We start from the raw sequence: 19525 nt of genomic DNA, 5'->3' as shown, positions 1-19525 counted from the left end.
CAGCCTTGAGGTTTTGTAACCTGGCTTCACTTCCTGTTGGCCTTCTGCTTCCTGATAGGTAAACCGACGTGACAAGCGTGTTCCACGTCCTGTCGCCTTGTTTTTTCCCTGCCATGAAGCTTCCCTTCAAAACTTGGGCTGGAGAGATGGCTTAGCGGTTAAGCGCTTGCCTGTGAAGCCTACGGACCCCGGTTCGAGGCTCGGTTCCCCAGGTCCCACGTTAGCCAGATGCACAAGGGGGCGCACGCGTCTGGAGTTCATTTGCAGAGGCTGGAGGCCCTGGCGGGCCCATTCTCTTTCTCTCTCCCTCTATCTGTCTTTCTCTCTGTGTCTGTCTCTCTCAAATAAATAAATAAATAAATATTTTAAAAAAAAACAACTGCAGGCTGAATCAATGCTTTTCCTTTCTTAAGTTGCTTCTGGTCAGGTATTTGTTCACAGCAGGGAAAGTAACCGGTACAGCTGCCCTTCCTTTTAATTATCCTGCCGCTCCACCTGAGTGTTAGTAACGTCCCTGAGCAGCTCTCTACCCAGGTCGTGCGGATTCTCTGATGCTCTCAAATCTACCGGTAGAAGTCCAATCAGCCCTCAGCGGCCCCTCTGCCCCTCCGCCCCCCAGGCTAAGTAGCCAGCTAACCTCTGCTGGTTTTAATAGAAGACGGGCTTCTTTCCCCAGAGACTGAACATGACAGAAGAAAAAGAATTGAAATGTAAGAAGGAACTCTGGGAAATTCACATGGGTGACTTTAGTCTTCCCGGTAAGGGAGGTGCTTTTTCAGAAGAACATCAGCACTGGAGGAGACACACAACCGAAGCTCAACACTGCGAGGAGTGTGAACGTCATGGCGCAGCACTGAAGTGCCCGCGTGTGTTGGTGACGATGGCGACACGTTCTGGCAAGTGGGTCATCAGGCTATCCTGTCACTGTGCAGACAGCAGAACGTACTTCCCCAAACGGAGGTGGCCACCGTGCGGCTGGGTGGTAAAGTCAGTCGTATGAGACCGTCACGTATGTGGCCCTCAGCTGAGTAAAACGTCACCCGGCACATGACTATAGTACCACTAGGAAAGACGTTATGAACGTGGACTTGAATTAGAATCTGACCACCAGCACGCAGGGCTCTGTGCCTCTAAGCCTCAGTTTCCTTACCCAGAAAAGTTACGGTAATAATCATTTACAAGATTACTGCAGGATTGTGGTTAGTTATGGGCATGTAAATCACTGAAATGGTGCCCTTTGCAGCAAAAATATTTTTTCTGTTGTCTTTGTGAGTATATTGTTGTGAGGAATATAGAGCTAATAAAAGCCTGACCAGGGTAATACGAGCAACCCCACTGAGGAGGGCCCCCAGTGGAATGGGGCAGGGAGTAGGGAAAAGATGGTGCTAATACATGATATAGCCATAAAAAGTATGTTCTTTAAAAAAATATTTTAGGGCTGGAGAGATGGCTTAGCAGTTAAGCGCTTGCCTGTGAAGCCTAAGGACCCCGGTTCGAGGCTCGGTTCCCCAGGTCCCACGTTAGCCAGATGCACAAGGGGGCGCACGCGTCTGGAGTTTGTTTGCAGTGGCTGGAAGCCCTGGCGCGCCCACTCTCTCTCTCTCTCCCTCTATCTGTCTTTCTCCCTGTGTCTGTCGCTCTCAAATAAATAAATAAATAATGAATAAAAAATATTTTAAAAAAATTTTATTTATTAGAAAGGCAGTGTATTGCGGGGGAGGGGGGAGTATGGGCATTCCAAGTCCTCTAGCCACTGAAAACGAACTCCAGATGCATGTGCCACCTTGTGCATCTGGCTTACATGGGTAACATGGAATCAAATCTGGGTCCTAAGTCTTCACAGGCAAGTGTCTCAACTGCTAAGCCATCTCTTCAGTCCCAAAGGATGTTCTTAATTAAAAAAAAAAAAAAAAAAAAAAAAGACCAAAACAATATCCTGATCAGGAGTAGAGTACTATAGATTAAGTACCAGACACAGAGCTGGAAATGTTCCTTTAGAGTACCAGCTGCCACTGAATATCGATGACCTTGGGCATGTTACTTAATGTTTGGCAATTTCCCTCATACCTGTCTTTCATTACATGGTTGCTAGGGGGTCAAAGGAGATCCGTGTGGAAATGTTTTATATACCACGAAGGACAATAGACATAGATGGTTCCCATCAGGAAACAGGGTGTATTTAAGAGTTTTCTTGGTTCATGCACCAAATCCTTTAGCTCTAAAGATCTGGAGGATCAGAATGTTAAATTTATAAATCCTAAAGATACATCACACAATCTCGGTGGGGGGTGGGGGGAAGCCATGCTACTATAGGAATTTGGGATGGGAGGGAAGGCTTCTGTTTAAGAAGATCAAGTGACGGCTGAGAATCATTGCGGTTGAAGCCTTTTGGGGGAGGTGGGAGCAATTGAGTTTTCTAGGGAGCTCCACCACCAAGCCTCTAATGTGAATGTCGTGGTGTATGTAATGGACACAACGGTTGAAGGGAGTGTGCTCGTAAAATCAGCTTCCCCTTTTCCTTAAGCCCACCTCTCCATAACAGGCAACCTGATACTGTACCAGGAATTTACTGCCGCGAGCCACCATAAACACTGCACTCTTGGTAGCCCTGCCTGAGAACGGTCACTCGAAAGTGCACTTCGAGGCCAGAGACAGTAACTCCTACTGTCTACGTACCGTAGGGCACGCCACTGCCATCTGACACACAGTAAGGTGCTTTGGTAATTATTAGTATTGACAGCAAACAATCAACTTTACAGCTCAACAGCTCTTTTATAACACATTTTATTTTTGGTTTTGCTAATCTCTATTTCCTCTCGGACACACAGTTATTGTCCACCTGGAAAGGCCCCAAATTGATGGCTAGAAATCTGCCACAACCACCCCTCCTGCTGTTCTTGCCATCATATTTAATTGTGTTTGCTCAGCTCGAAGCCAAAATCATACGCAATATATTTAGATGGTTAAAATGGCATAGCACTCAACTGTATGCGCAGATTATTTTCAACACCACAGTTCTTGGGAATAAGTCTGAGTAAAGAAAGAGAAAAGTAACGACATAAATTTGCTCTGGTGACAAGGAAAACAATATCAAGATGGCAATCTGGAGATCTGTTGTGAAAGAAGGAAAGGACTGTTCCTCAGGAGAACTCTCCTGAGAACATAATCGCCCGCTCACACCAGCCTGGGTTTATTCTAAAACAGGAGACAACTGAAGCAAACATAGGAGAGTAAGAAACAGTGAGAAGTCCTGCCGGGCATGGTGGCGCACGCCTATAATCTCAGCACTTGGGAGGCAGAGGTAGGAGGATTGCTGTGAGTTCAAGGCCATCCTGGGACTACAGAGTGAGTTCCAAGTCAGCCTGGGCTAGAGTGAGATTCTACCTTGGAAAACAAAAACAACAACAACAACAAAAAGAAACAGTGAGAAGGACCTTGATTTTTTCAAAAGATCAACATATAATCACTATGCTTATTCTAATGTGTCAAAGGCAGAACTGTAGAACTGATATAACTTGATTTTCCAAACCTCTATGGCATCTTCTTTCATGACAAATTTTCAAAGTGGAAACACATTCTATTGTTAATAGAATGCAGCAGAATCGCTTTTTAATATCTCAGCTACTTCCTTTTCTTCAAATGCCTCAGAAATCACTCATAATTAATTTAAAAATGCTGGGTTGGGTACTGTTGTCAGCTAACTCCATCTTAAATTTTTCGCCTCCCATTTTTGTATCATTTAAAAAACAAACCCAATCAAAAGACTTACGAATCTCAGTCAAGAACAGACTTGTTGGGGACAGCATGATAGCCAGAAGTGGACCAATGAATTAAAAGTAAAGACCAGATTTCTATTCTTTTTAATCTGAGCTAAATTTGCAATAATAATTTTTTTTTGTTTTGTTTTTCCGAGGTAGGGTCTCACTCTAGCCCAGGCTGACCTGGAATTCATTATGGAGTCTCAGGGTGGCCTTGAATTCACAACAATCCTCCTATCTCTGCCTCCCAAGGGCTGGGATTAAAGGTGTGCGCCACCACACCTGGTGTGCAATAATAATTTTTTTAAAACCCCTAGACAATTTTAGACATAAAGAGTTTAACTAGTCTGACTTTCATCCAAACTTTGAAGATATAAGATGTTTGAAGAGAATAAATGTGCATTTATGTAATTTTTTTACTTGCCATTTTACAGAGAATACTTCTTGTACCTACATGGCCATTAACAAAACATCACATTTAGAGAAAACATGTTCTATGCTCATCTGTCAGGAGCCAACTTGTTCTATGCACTCTTACTCTTTGTTCCTTCCTTCAGTACCACTCAGCGCTCACTGTGTACCCAAAGCTGTGCCAGGCACTGGCATCACCGCCAAGATAAGGCAGGTGAGGTGCTGATTTCCTGGAGTTTATACTTACTCTAAGGGGTAAGAGTGAAATAACAAATTAAAATTAAGTAGTGGGGCTGGGGAGATTGCTCAATGGTTAAAGGAGTTTGCTTCCAAATTCTACTGGCCCTGATTTGATTTGCCAGCACCCAAAGTGATTTGCCAGGACACAAAGTGGAACACATGTCTGGAGTGCATTTGCAGTGGGCAAGAAACCCCGGCTTGCCCATATATACACTTACAAACATGAAACTAAATACATTTTTGAAAACGATTTCAGGTAGTGCTAAGTCTGCTAAGAAAACACCACAGACTAGAATGTAAGGTGACGTGTGGTGTCCTCTCAGATGGGAGGTAAGGCACGAGCACTTACAGAAGGCATTTTTCCCAGATGGAGATGGGGCAGGCATGTGAACTGGGGAGGGAATTACAAGTACCAAGGCCCTAAAATGGGAAATAAATTAGGGAATCCAAAGGACCTGAAGAAGATGACATACAGGATCATGAATTGGAGGTAAGCACTTTGAGAAAAGCCAGGCAGGGGTGCAGAGAAAACACTCCTGCCAAGGACTGAGGCAGCCACTTCAAGATTTACTCTGCTATTGCATACAGATACTGCAGCACCTAGATTTTTCTCTTCAATGCACATGTCCCTCGAGTGTTCAGTTCTTGAGTCTCTTATCTCCTCATGGCTCCCATGGCCTCTTGACCTTTTGTACCCTCTGTGTATTCCATACCTGAGGACCCACTGCCTGGTCTCTGGCCTGATATGTATCCTAACCTGCACTATTGATTTAGGCCTGGGCTAAATTCTATATACATGGTGGTCTGGGGCTTCATTTCTAGGTGATTTTTTTTTTTTTTTCAATAGCAGGGATTGAGGACAGGTCCTTGTACATGCCAAGTAAGCACTCAATTAAGCTATATTCTTAGTACCACAACTAACCCTAAACAGATTACAGTTTCCTTACCTGATGGAACTAACACTGCAGCTACATTACTGTTTCCTGAAAAAGTATTGTGTTTTCAACTTGAAAACTCTTTAACATCCTTCATTGTGTCAACAGTTTCCATGAAGTAGCTACATTTTAGACATAATGGAAATCTAAAGTCAAAGATAAGCTCCTGAAAACACAGGAATCCCACTTTCTCATGTCTGTTTTGTTCTATGCATTAATGAGGGAGGAATCTCTGGAGAGTAAGCCCACAGTTGTCTGGTGGTTGCACAGAAGTTGGACACCAAACACAAGGATCTTTAGGGGTGAATCAAAATAATTCCCTTCTCCAGAACTTTTTTCCCCCATATCGTATACTTAGTTCACATCTCTTTGTAACATTATGACAATCTTTACATCCTCATTCTTACACGTAAGCACAATGTAGAGATATATCAAGGTTAATACCAAGAAAAGAGCAAAAATGTAAAAAAAAATTCCTTGTTTAGTGAGTTTGGGGGAGAGAATGGAGCATACTCAGCTGTGCTGCTATGGATTCCCACCTTTGGCTTTGCCTACCATCAAAGACCACCGTCAGAGGTAAGAAGAAATCCCTTGCAGACGCTGGATGGCTTATGTACCCCTCATTCTAAAACCTCAATGTTCTTCAGTATCATTTTCAAACATGTTATCTTCCATATAACCATGTTATCAAAACACTCAAATCTTCACTTAAAAACAAAAACACAGCATTTTCCGATAGATTGAAAGAGAGAGAGAGAGAGAGAGAGAGAGAGAGAGAGAGAGAGAGAGGGAATGTTTTAGAGAAAAATAACAGAAGCCATTTCCTTACCAGCTCAATTTCAATCAAAATTCATAAATAACCTTCTTAAAATGAATGAGAATGTGATAAAAGATATTAAACACTCTCAGGTGTCTTTCCTCTTAGTAAGGTAGGGTTAAGGTGAAGGTTAGCTTGAGGTGTGTGGTAATTTTCAGAATGCTTTTCATGCCAGTCTTTAAAAAAAGCCTAAGTTTCTTATTAAGATGAGATTCTAGTTTCTTATATTAAAAATTCATGAGCCTTTTCCAAGAGAACTATTTCGACCTGTTATTTCTGGCTAAATTTTCAGGAGGTCCTTTGTTTCCCCATTTACTCCTGCACATATCTCAGGGAAATAGACTTTAATAGCTAGTGACCTAATTGGAGTATAGCTAAAGTTATTAAACAAAATAACAATATACAGTTTGAGTGAAAACGGAAGTTCCCTTAGAAGTGAATATCATACAGTGCAGTTAGTTTTGAAGGATGTATCAACCCTACAGTACCATTTGGTGGATTAGAAACAGTGATTCAAAACTGAAGAAAAATTAGTAAAATATATTCCAGTTAATCTATATAGATGCAGAACTTTCCAAAGAGAAAAAATACTTACCTTTCAAATTTTGTTTCTAGCTAGACATTTAACATTATGCATACACCACATAACTATAGGTTCGACAGAGGACCTGGCCTCTTCTCCATGAACTCCAGCTCAGGTCATGTCTCCAAGTACCCTTGGGATGGGACCAGAGCATCTGTGCCCTACACTGCGTACAAGCAGGGTACCGAGTGCTTGGTGGGGGAAGGCTCTGTCCTTTCTGAGTAAGCTTTTCATTTGTTCAGCTTGATACTGAAGGGAAAAGTGAGCTTAGTTCAATGGTGAAATACAGGAATACCATTATGACCACAGGTCTAAGATACAGCTTTTATTAGCAAGAAAGGTGCCGGGGATTTTAAACTTTTGGTTTGGGAAGTACTTTAGTTTCTCAAAATATTCTCAAAATATTGTGGTGGTTTGATTCAGGTGTCCCTCACAAACTTAGGTGTTATGAATGCTAGGTTCCAAGCTGATGGAGATTTGGGAATTAATGCCTCCTGGAGGCAGTGTATTGTTGAGGGCGGGCTTATGGGTATTATAGCCAGTTTCTGCTTGCTAGTGTTTGGCACAGACTCCTGTTGCTGTTATACACCTAATATTGGCCAGGAGGTGATGTCCACCCTCTGTTCATGCCATTGTTTTCCCCTGCCATCATGGAGCTTCCTCTCAAGTCTGTAAGCCAAAATAAACCTTTATTTTTCCCACAAGATGCTCTTGGTTGGGTAATTTCTGCCAGCAGTGCAAATCTGACTACAATAGTAAAACTGGTATCAAGAGTGGCATCATTGCTGCTTGAAATCTGACTGTGTGGTTTTGGCCTTTTGGTGCTGATTTTTAAGGGGAATGTGGAAAGATTTGATATCTTTGACTAATGATGCCTTGCAGTGTTATAAGTACAGCTTGATAGACCACTCTGGTCAGTGTTGAAAGACCCAAATGCAGTAAGAACTATGGACTGTGAGGTTTGGCTTATGAGGGTGAGAAAGAGCTTTGTCTGCACTGGGCTTGAAGCAGTTTGTGTAACAGACTTGTTGCCATGTCTGTGTTCTGGGAACTTGTGCAGGGTTGTTTGCACAGAAATGGACTGGTGTGGGCAGAGGGACATGGCCTTGAAATGAAATCTTTGGGCCAAAACTGCTGTTCATTCAGCTACAATTTTTTGAGCGATTACAACCATTGAGATTGGGCCAGCTGACCCACACTGGGACAACAGGAAGAATGTAGACTCTTTTGAGGGGGCCTGAATGCTTAAAGGAGTGTCCTGTTCTTCAAAGTCTGCTTTATTACCTCCTGGATTAACAAATTGGCACCCTACCAGGTGTTATGGAGTATACCAAATGCAGGAAAGAAAGAGCCATCGAATTTGCAACATGGTCTTCTGTTTTGGAAATGGCCATGGGCACTGCAAAGCAGGATTGCCTGCATGGAGACCTGATGGAGCTGTAAGGATGAACCATGGATTACAGCGGGGACCCAGTGGAGATGCCAGGACCATGAGATGGCTGCTAAGAAAAGCTGCCGGTCTCGATGTCTTCCAGGACTGTGAGTAGCCTAGCTGGAGGGGCGGAATTGGAAGTCCAGAGACTTGTTGCTGGCTAGAACTATAAGACTTGGAGACTTGTCATTGGCTAGAGTTGTTGGACTTGGAGCTACAGAGTTTGATGTTTGCCCTGGTTTTAAATCTTGTATTGTTTGAATATTTCTTTTCTATGGCCAATGCCATCTTCTGCAGTGTGAATGTTTAATCTGCACCATTATGGGTTTTTTGGATTTTGTGATATTACGGCTCAGTTAAAAGACCTTGAATTACAGGGATGTTTGAACATCATTGGGATTGATGAAACTATGGAGACTTTTAAAGTTGGACTGAACGCATTTTATTTTACATCATGTATGGTTACATCTGTTTATGGGGGCTAGGAGCAGAATGTGGTGGTTTGATTCAGGTGTTCCCCATAAACTTAGGTATTCTGAATGCTAGGTTCCCCAGCTGATGGAGATTTGGGAAGTAATGTTTCCTGGAGTCAGTGTATTGTTGGGGGTTGGCTTATGGGTATTATAGCAAGTTTACCCTTGCCAGTGTTTGGCACACTATCCTGTTGCTGTTGTCTACCCAATGTTGGTGAGGAGGTGATATCTACCTTCTATTCATGCCCTCATTTCCCCCTGTCATCACAGAGCTTCCCCTCGAGTATCTAAGCCAAAATAATACACAAACTGCTCTATGGGTGATTTCTGCCAGCAATGCGAACCTGACTGCAACATATGTATTTAGATTTCTCAAGGATGACTTGGCAATTCTATTGTATAATTGTCATTAAATTCTTTCAGGGAAAATGATAGTCAATGCATTTGCAACAAGAACTGGAAAGACATCAAAAAATTAATTAGCAAAGAACTCATACTTAGCTATAAGCAAACAAATAGATAACATAATAGTCTAATATATATGTGTCTTATTTGAAAATGTGATTAATTTGAATTTTAAAATTTATGTCTTATGGGTTTTCAGTGAAAATTTACAGGTATTTTTAAAAGCTTGCTAATTGACCAAAATTTAACAGGTATCTTTTTTGCCAAGTTCTTGGGTTATAATGGTGTGGATGGATGTGATATGTGTACACATGTATGTAAAATAATATGCAACTGGAGGTATAACAAAACAGTGTCAAAATAATTGGTTCAAAAGTAAAAAGTTCAGTCATGACAGGATTACTTATAATTTTTCCTGATTAGACTAGTTCATTTGGTCTATTATTTTGCATGCATTCATAAAATTGCTGTAAACAAAGGTATATTTAGCTAATGGCACTGAAGCCATTCACTCTTGGGGTTCATAACTTTGAAAGTCAAAAATATTGAAAATTGAGGCTAATATCAACTACTTTTATCCTGAAAACAAACTGTGTATATGCTCATTATGTAAAACAGAATTTAGAATATAGATATACATATAATTGTAGACATACATTTTTAAGATGAGCAGTTGGAAGAGGTAGAAATAAAAGATATTACACAGCCAATGTATTTTTTTCGTATTTCCCAATACACACACACATACACACACACACGTGCGCGTGTACACACACACACACACTTTTCCCCTCACCAGAGCTCCTAAATCTCCAATTGTCTTACCTGTTTTTGAGTAGTATACTGAAGGTCATCTTATCCAGTCCTAAATAATTTGGCAGCAAGTTTGACCAATTCCAGCTCCACTTTGAGGTGGCTGACTGTTGATAAATGAGAGGACACTATTGTTGGTTATTAATCAGAGTTAATATGATCAGCAAATGACAGCCCCAGCTGTGATAGACTAACTAAGAAGGAGGGGTCCAGAAGAGGGACTTAGACAGATAACATCAACCACGTCCACAGAAGAAGGCTCTTATTCCAATAAGACGGCAATTAATTTATAAATCCATTTGGGGATGTAGTCATTATTTATAAAAATACAAATCAATTCTTGAGTCGTTACTTTTCCATGTGCTAATGGCATTTGTCCAACAAGTTTCTTTGGGAGGGAGACTCTTATGAGAACTATTAAGAAAACTTGCAAGTGCCAGGACTCAAATTCTAAGACACGGCTCAATGAGAGTGCGACACTAGGGTTGCCTTTTTGGTTAAGAAAATGTTGTAAAGGAGGAAATTGTGAGGACTTTCAAGTATAAATAACATAAGTGATTCTTTTCCCTCATTAATGGATAATTTCACAGCACAGTAAGGAGAAAAATAGCTGTGAAAGAATAATATCATAATTCAGAACTCAATAAAACATGCTCTTTATTTAAATAAAGTAAGGATAATTTAGCAGCAGCAATAATTACTTGTGGTTTGGAGCAAGATAACACACAATACAAGAAAGCAGCCAATAAAATCTCTTACATATTAAGTTTCAGAGTATTACAGATGCTTATTCTCCTGAAAATAAAATCACTAGGATTATAAGAGTCCAGGCTGATCTTTAGAATCCAACAAGGGCTATCCCTTGTCACCTGCTGATTAATCGAGCACTACACCGCTGTCACAGAGCAGGAGAATTCAGCCCTAGCTTGTCAGCATTTGAAGGTCTTACTCTACTACAGTATTGATGAATGTAGACGAGAGCTCTAACGGGCATGGTAAAAATATTATCTGCATGCTGAATTAGACCATTGTTTTAATTCTTATTTTCATCAGAGCTCTGCATCAATTCATTCTTCTCTTCTGCCCTGCTAGTTCAAATTGTCTGTCAGAAGCTTTAAGCGGTAGAAAGAAAGAAAAGGAAAATAAAAACAAAAACAGCAAGAGAGCAAACAAAGCAAAAGCAACTTTAAATTTCAAGTCCTTTGGTGGAAAGATAATCTTTCATGTAATATTGAAACTTGCAGAATCATAATGCCATGATCAGGCTTGTTTAAATATGTGGTGTTTATCATATTGACTTTATCATAAATATATTGGCTTTGAAGTCGTTAGTGAATTCATTTGAAATTTGGAAATGGGTCTAAGGCTATAAAAAGCAAATGCATCACTTATATTAGAAGCTTAGTGCTCTACCATTTAATAAATAATTCATTTAAAATGCTTTTCTTATTTACCTGATGCCTTCATAAACACAGGAAGATGTTTTGTGAATGTGTATATTAGAGTGAGGGGAAGGAGTGACAATGGAGGCAAGAATGTTACAAAGTTCCTGGTTCTTTGGACCTTCTGTGGACTCCATATAACAAATGTTTCCACTGCCTATGGCAAACTGACCTGGTCAAAAGTTGAATGTTACAGACCAAATAAAGGAGTTAGTTTGACAAACAGGAAGAAGGTAAAATATTCCCAGCACTGGGGGAGGCAGAGGTAGGAGAATCAGTAAGTTCAAGGCCAGCCTGAGACTAAATAGTAAATTTCAGATCAGCTTGGGCTAGAGTGAGTCCCTACCTTGAACAACCCAAAATAAATAAATAAAATAAAAATTTAAAAAGAAATAAGGTAAAATACTAAAATATTTATTTACTTATTTTTATTTTTGTATTCAGCAAATACAGTCAAGTTGGTATCATTGTTAGCCACTTCCCTGTCCTCCCCCATCCACAAGGACTCTCCTTGTTGGAGTATATGGTCGTGCATTGTGGGGTTAGCCATCAGTTATAAGTAGAGGAAAATATCTCTTGTGTGTCATGACCCAACGTGTGGCTCTGACATTCTTTCCGTCCCCTCTTCTGCAAATTTCTCTGAGCCATGTTTGGTTCATTTTAGGTCTGTTTCAGTGATGAGGGCTTGGGAGCCTCCATGTTTCTGGATATCTTGTTTGGTAGAATTTGATTGTTCTCTGTGTCCATCTCCTTCTTGGTTCACAAAGAAAATAGCATTCTTGTATGTTTCCCCAATTATTATTAGTTTCAGCTGGGGCCCTTATGAGGTATGCTAAAATACTTTTAACAGAGCATTTTTTTCTGTATCTTTTGTAGAGAAATCATACATTTAAAATAAATTTACCACTTTAGTTTTCACATACCTGATCTAGCATGTTTTCACTAAACACCTTATACACATGGAAAGGGTTAAAGACAGAAGGTTGATCTTTCACACTCTTCAAGGTCATCTCTAAAGGTCGGGTGGGTAATGGCTTTTCCTCTGAACCAGTCATAGAAAACAGCTGTTCTTTTAAAAATTCCTTCAAGGAAAAAAATTGCAGGTTAGGATGATGAGAAATGTACCTTCTGTTTAAGAATAAACTGATCAACAACCAAATTTACCTATTCAGCACATTTGCTAGATTCAGTATATTACATGCCTCAGGAAGAATACATTTTCAGAAGATACACAGCAGAGTACCAACCGTTATTGCAATAATCCTATCAAAAAATAGGTTTGCATAATGAATTGTATAGATTAAAAGAACATTTAGCAAATTCTCATATGATGAATGAGCAGTTCCTAGGTCAAAGTCTTTTTAAGTGGCATCGTCTCATCACTAGTGTGTGTGCTAGCATGCTCTGGTTGCCAGAACGAACTCCAGGATGCGATTATGCACAGTTACAAGATTGCTCATTCATTCATTCAGCATTAGGTTGCTCCCTACTCTGGGCTCAGTTGAGCAGTAAGTACTCTGATATTTTACTGCAAGGAGTCTCATTCTGTTCAGGATTATTCATAGTACAAGCTCCTACAACACACTTCATTTCTTTGCTGTGGACTGAAAATACCCAGGTTCTATAGAAACTCAAAATACATAATTCTAATTTTTCAACTTCCAATGCACTCCTGGGCAAAGAAAGGCACTCCCCTGCATTACGGTTTATTATTTTTCTACCCATCAAAAAATTAAGGTGAACAATCCTAATCTGTTTTATGGGATTCTCTTTGGAAGATAACAAATCAAAATAACTATAAAAGAAGGCCATCAACTAACAGATGCTAGGTATTAAAGAAGTCATTTAATAAATAAAAATAAAGGTTCTTATGGTTTTAACACATTGCATGTTTGCCCACCTAGGATTAAGGTTAGGACAGATTTCACAATCTTAGAGTTGGAAAGAGCTTCAGGGGTCATCTGAAAACACTTGCTGCCTAGATTCCTGTGAACAGAGCAGCAGAATTAGACTCACATGGGAGCTTGTTAGAAAAGTAGAAATTCGGCTGTCACCAAGTCAGAACCAGCCCACTAGCAGGGATTCCCAGGGAAGCACGTGGACGTTTCGGAAACTCTAGCCCAACAGGAGACTCGATGGTTGGCTCTGAAAAGTCAGGGACCAGTCTGAGGGCTCATGGGGTGAGTGGCAGAGTTGGGGCTGGAAGCCACACATCTGCTCTTGGTTCACTGTGCACTTTCATGTGTGCCTACAATTCTATGGCTGTTCACTGTGTGCACTGTAGAAGGGAATCTTGGATTTACATGAAGCACCACTATGCTTAACAGCAATAGTCATTTCTTAAACTTGCTCATCATAGAACCTCTTAGGAAGATCAATTCTCTCTTTCCCTCTCTCTCTCTCTCTTCTTCTCTCTTCTCTCCTTGCAAATAAAATATTTTTAAAAATTACAAGAAACAAAGTTACTTTATTGGGGAAAATGTTTTGCTTTGGCTATTTTTTCTTAACTGATTTTCCTTTATGTAACCATATTTTGACTTGTTTCACTATTCAAAACAAAAAAACAATAGAAGAAAAAGTGCAGTGTTTCAGGTTGTAAACAAAATGTCATTTTTCTCTCTTGTCGATCTCTCTGTTGCACTGGTAGGTATCAATACGACTTCTTGAAATCTGCTTCTTTAAGATTCCTTCTTGGGAGGATGAGGAAGGAACACTGCCAGTCTGGCTCCATCCTGGGCTATACAAACAAATGAGAGTCTTTGCTCTTTTAATGCTATTATCAGACTTAATCAGGACTATTTCTTTAGAATGTTTTCTTGCTTCTTAAATTCCATTTGTTCTATTTCTACCACTGTTTACTTATCTACAATCCCTTCTCTCTCTCTCCTTCCCCCACTGGAAGGCTTCACCTGTGTGACAACTATCACACTGAAGACCACAAAAAGATATAGTTCTAGTCTCTCATCTGTGCTCAGGGCTGGGACCTCAGCTATGACTGTACTTTTTATGAGTTGGATTTCTTATATTCATCTCAAATCTTTAAATCCATCTCCCCAAACATGTTCTCTGCAGGACTATGCCTATATAAGTACTTTTTATGAGTTGGATTTCTTATATTCATCTCAAATCTTTAAATCCATCTCCCCAAGCACGTTCTCTGCAGGACTATGCCTATATAAGTGGTCTGACTTCGTAAGTACTATACTGTAGCACATCTAGAACAATACATATGCATCAAGAAAACAAATATCTATTATAGTACAATTTCAACGATGGCTCAATGATGTGTCATGTTTAAAGCAATCACAAGTACAAGTCACTTAGTAATCCTTGCATTATCTGACTTTCTTGTTGATGGTTTTATAATAGCCAGACAGCAGAAGTCTTGTACTTGCTTCTCCTTCAGCCTCACCTAACATTACACCTCTTTCTTTGTGTTGCATGCTTCATTCTGTAGAACAGACCTCTCAATACTTAATATCCCTTATGATATAGTGGCACTCCCTTAATAGTAAATATATATGAAGATGTAACAAAAGAAAAAATCATAACCTGACTTCATTGATCAAAACTTGGTGGCCACACAGTAAAGATCTCATTGCCTCCCTATTCAGGACCCTGCCCCTGAGTCATGCAAGTTCTGGACGAAAGAACGTATAAGGTGACTAACACACTGTACTTACCTTAATTTTTTTTTAATCTTTTTTTTTTTTTAATTTGAGAGCGACAGAGAGAGAAAGAGGCAGATGGGGGGGGGGAGACAGAGATTGGGCACACCAGGGCCTCCAGCCATTGCAAACGAACTCCAGACGCATGCGCCCCCTCGTGCATCTGGCTAATGTGGGTCCTGGGGAATCGAGCCTCGAACCGGGATCCTTAGGCTTCACAGGCAAGCACTTAACTGCTAGGCCATCTCTCCAGCCCTCGCCTTAATTTTTTTGATGACTTTGGTTTTTGATAATTACTGATATTTTTGTCAGTTTGGCCATGTATGTATTCTAGCTGTTCCCATCCTAATAGCTACTGTGGGGTCACATAACCGGGCTGTGAGGGAAACTACACTGTAGCACACAGCTGCTTTGGAAAAGCTGGATGACGAAATGGATAAACCACGGAGGAACGTGACTTTGCAAGGGAGGCCTTTAAGGTAGCCAGAGGCAGGAGTTCCTCAGTTTCCTTAGTCGAAACTCCAAGCAGGCTGGCAACCAGTCACCACCGAACACATAACGTCACCTGCATATGACCTCTTTGATTAGCGCTGTGAGATTCATGTGAAGAAACTCTCAGGCACTGGTTCAGGGAACTTTTATACAACTTGGTTTTTAAATGTCATAGAAATTTTAATTCACCAATTAATAATGTATGGTTTTAAAGTCCTACACCACTGAGATAAAACTATATATGTGTGTGTGTGCATATATATATATGCACACACACACATATATATAGATATTCACATTATTTATATTATACAATTTTTTACTATTCATAAACATAATTTTAGATATGCCAGCCATTCTAATTCAGATACAAATCAAAATAAAAACCTGATTTTAGTGAATATCTGGGTAACTACTATTCATATTTTCTCTAGAAAAGTTCACAGCATACAAGGACAGGTATAATATTGGTTCTATTCATGGTTTGTGCATTAATGAACTTTCTTGTGTTTATCAGGCTACTCCAAAATTTTTTTTAGTAATTTTCTGTAGTTCGTGTTTTTATATATGTAATCTATAACTCCAACACAAGAATGATGCTTTCAGAAAAAATAGCACGTCTTTCTTCAGAAAATCCTTCATTTCCAAATACCAGATTTTAGCGGCAGCTTAACAGGCCACAAAGACACAATTCCCAAACTACACCTTTCATCTCAACAATTTAGAACTGAACTGAGTTTATGAGGCATGTTAGTGTCTGAATCATATAAATAAAACCTACATTGTTTCATGAAGCTTTTTTTTTTTTCTGTACAAATGCAGAACAGCCGGGGCTGACTAGATTCTATTAATAATGCAATATTGAGTTTGGTATTGACTTTAAGAAGCATTATCACCTCCTTGACTAACCCTTAGCTGCCAGCAGATGCTGCCTCAGGCCAGTACACACCTAATTGCTCGGTAAAAAGGCCGTTTCCCTACCTCATTGAGCTGCATGATGTGATAAATTTGCCTCAGGTACTTGCTGCCACCTGGGTGGTGGCAGAGATCCAGGACCATTGCGTTGATTTTCTGCTCAGTCAGTTCAAGAGCAGCGTCTCCTTCTTCTAGGCCTGCGCTTTCCTCCACTGTCACCAGAGCACTAAACACAAAGGAAGCGAATGTGTATCAGAACTGCGAAGAAGGGAAATAATCAGAGACAGTGAGTGTGGCGAGTAGACATAAATCTCATATTCGAAGTGCCCATGAAGACTTTGTTCACATAGGTAAGCCTCCCAAACCACTGCGGCTCATATAAATAGTGCCTTGGAATGAAGCAACTGAAAAGCTTTTTTTTTAAAAAAAAAAAAAACAACAACAACTGAATCTTTCATTTCAAATATGTTTATTGCACTTATATTCCTATCTATAAAACATTTTCCCATTACTGTAATTGTTGAAATTGCTATAATCAAGGGATGAAAACAAAACATTTCTTTTGAAGAACATGAAAGATATAAATTGTATTTTCTCTTTGAGGATTAAAAAAAAGTATTTTTGATGCTAGAAATAGCTTTAGTATTCTGTCTTTTGTAAATTCCTCTTTACACTGTCTTAGGATGCATTAAAGACTAATTAAAATGTCAAATGGGGGAGCTTATTATGCTGAACATAGGCTGGGCACTTGGAGGCCTGTGCTCACTGCTGAGTACTTTCAATTAGCTTTTGCTACCTGTTGCCCTTTAAAACTGTATGCTCCCCAGCTCGCTTCTTGCTTGTAACAAATATTTGGCTGACACTACCACACTGATTATTTTTCAAGAGAAAGGGGTATATTAATAATCCTACTTTCAAAAAATGTTGAAGTACATTTAGGTACAGTCCTAAAATAGTTCTCTTCAAGGAATCCCTGTATTTTGTCTTGATTTGGAACACTATTTGCATACTAGAAATGGATCACAAAAAACTTCAACATCTCAAAATATACCACGAAAAATCTGATAGTCAGCAAATAGCATACATATGACACTAATTCACAATATAACTGATATTAGATTATGTTAGACTTTGCAACCTAAGCATTTGTAGAAATACTCATGGTTTTCCACTGTTTGCCAGACTAAATGAAATTTACTGTGATGTAATCAGCTGCATACTGAAGCTCATTATTGAGATTTTGCCATGATTATAAAATTAGTTCTGCTAAGAGTCAGTACCATTGACCTGAAGGCCGAACCAAATGATACCCAGCTGCTGGACATTAACTTTGATATTGCTTCCACATGTAGCTTCAAAACATCACTCTCAAAAAAAAAAAAAAAAAAAAAGGAAAAAAAAGGAAATTCAAGATCATGTGTGTAAGCCTTGTTAAAAAATAATACTAATAAAGGGGAAAAATGAATCCTAATGACTTAGGGATATTCACTAGCTAGAGCAAATTTCCTAAGGAAAACAATGCCACAATAAGAGAAATTTACACAAACTTTTTGAAGCTGTATATAGGCTGCAAGCTGTATTTCTTGTCAGGTTTTGCAGAGGCTGACATTGAAGAAAGTTGAGCCCCCCTGACAAAGGAGCGCCTCTCCGCGTCAGCCCCTGAATTGTATCCTTTCCTGTCCATCACTGTACGGGTGAAGCAAATGATTGGATTCAGTCAATGCTATGATTAATGAGTTCCTCTCTGGATTTGGGACTGCCTATCAATCATGTCATTAGGGAGAATGTGCCCTGAAAGAGGCAGACCTTAGCCAAGGAATAACTGCATTAATCTTAATCTGTATATGCACCCAGCCAGCCAAGTCAGGGTCACCATGATGAAAAACAATAATCTTCAACTCGACAAATTACTTTGCAAAGACAGACATTTCTTTACTTTTTGGGCTGTGTGTTCTCTGGAATCTAAGTTGACTGTTTACAGCTCGAGAGTTACTGCAGAGTGAAGGTTATTTTAATGAATAGTAATGCTTTCCGGCAGTATGCAAGACAAGCAACACTTACAGCTGCCGTTCTGCTCTGCAGTTATTTTCACCATTTCCATAAAACTAAAGCTAAATCTGGATGCAAATGAAACCTAGCTAAATGATATTATGTGCTTCCAAGATAATCTCCATGAGGAATTTAACAGAAGAACTATTTTAATTTAAATGCATATATCCAATATATTAAAAAAAGAGAACTCCATGGTAAAGCCAAGGCCATCTTCTGCCTAATATACACAGCATGATTTGAAATACATTATAGATCTTGCTCATAGTGTAGATCCATGATCTAAACAATTCTCAATTTATGAGAAGTGCTTGGAGGCAGAAGTTCACATGTATATCAGATAGTCAATTTGAAATCAGAGTCAAGAGGAAACATATGTACAGCATTCAAGCTCATGAGCTTGTTATCTAAAGTGAGTTAAGTTCAATGTAACTCTTTTTTGAATATATGTAATAAATAACTTTAAGTCTGCATGCATTTTCATATGTTGATGGCATTTATACAACTGGGAATGATGTAGTAATGTGCTAATTATCTAATTATTCAGAGCCCTTAAAGGCTGTAAAAATAAATCAACAATTCTTTATGTTTGATGTGTGAAAATCATAGCTAAGGAATCTTTTCATTCAACTACATATCAGCTACACAGCACTACCATAGGTGCCATTGAATGTGCTGGTGCTATGTTTTAAAGCAAAATCAGCTTTTAATGAAAAAAAAAAAAACCTGTAGATTACCAGAGGCACCCTAAATGTATTAGTTAGACATTGCTTTAAATAGATCTTTTTTGACAGAGAGGCTCCTATATCAGTACCGCCATAAATTTAACTTTAAAACTATAATCAGATCTGCTATGTTAGACTTCTTTTCCCTCTCTTTTATAATCCCTATCAGGCATAATGACATTTTGCCTTAATCTGTTAGTCGCTGGATTAAAGCCTATAATCTGGTACTGAATGTAAATATAAAGATTAAGAAAATCACTGTCAATGCTCCTAAGCATTTGCTCAACTTCTATTGCTAGTCCCACCCAGGGGACATCCTAGAAGTAAATTTCAAGGTGACAAGATCAGGAAAATCTTGGCTACCTAC

At 39.4% G+C, this 19525-nt stretch overlaps 1 protein-coding gene across 4 annotated transcripts in view; it reads right to left on the bottom strand.

Annotated features, from left to right (window-relative positions):
* Positions 1–19525, bottom strand: part of Kiaa0825 (KIAA0825 ortholog) — a 427087-nt gene that overhangs the window by 213461 nt on the left and 194101 nt on the right. For all 4 annotated transcript variants that reach the window (XM_045133785.1, XM_045133788.1, XM_045133787.1 and 1 more), the window contains 3 exons: positions 16451–16610; positions 12233–12391; positions 9880–9974 (listed from right to left, as the gene is read on the bottom strand). In XM_045133785.1, the coding sequence (XP_044989720.1) occupies positions 9880–9974; positions 12233–12391; positions 16451–16610 (414 nt within the window). The remainder of the gene's footprint in view (positions 1–9879; positions 9975–12232; positions 12392–16450; positions 16611–19525) is intronic.

The sequence above is a fragment of the Jaculus jaculus genome, chromosome 14 (assembly GCF_020740685.1).
Source record: "Jaculus jaculus isolate mJacJac1 chromosome 14, mJacJac1.mat.Y.cur, whole genome shotgun sequence".
Classification (NCBI taxonomy): Eukaryota; Metazoa; Chordata; class Mammalia; order Rodentia; family Dipodidae; genus Jaculus; species Jaculus jaculus.
Note: the sequence above shows the minus strand (reverse complement) of the source record. Positions and strands in the feature narration are given on the sequence as shown.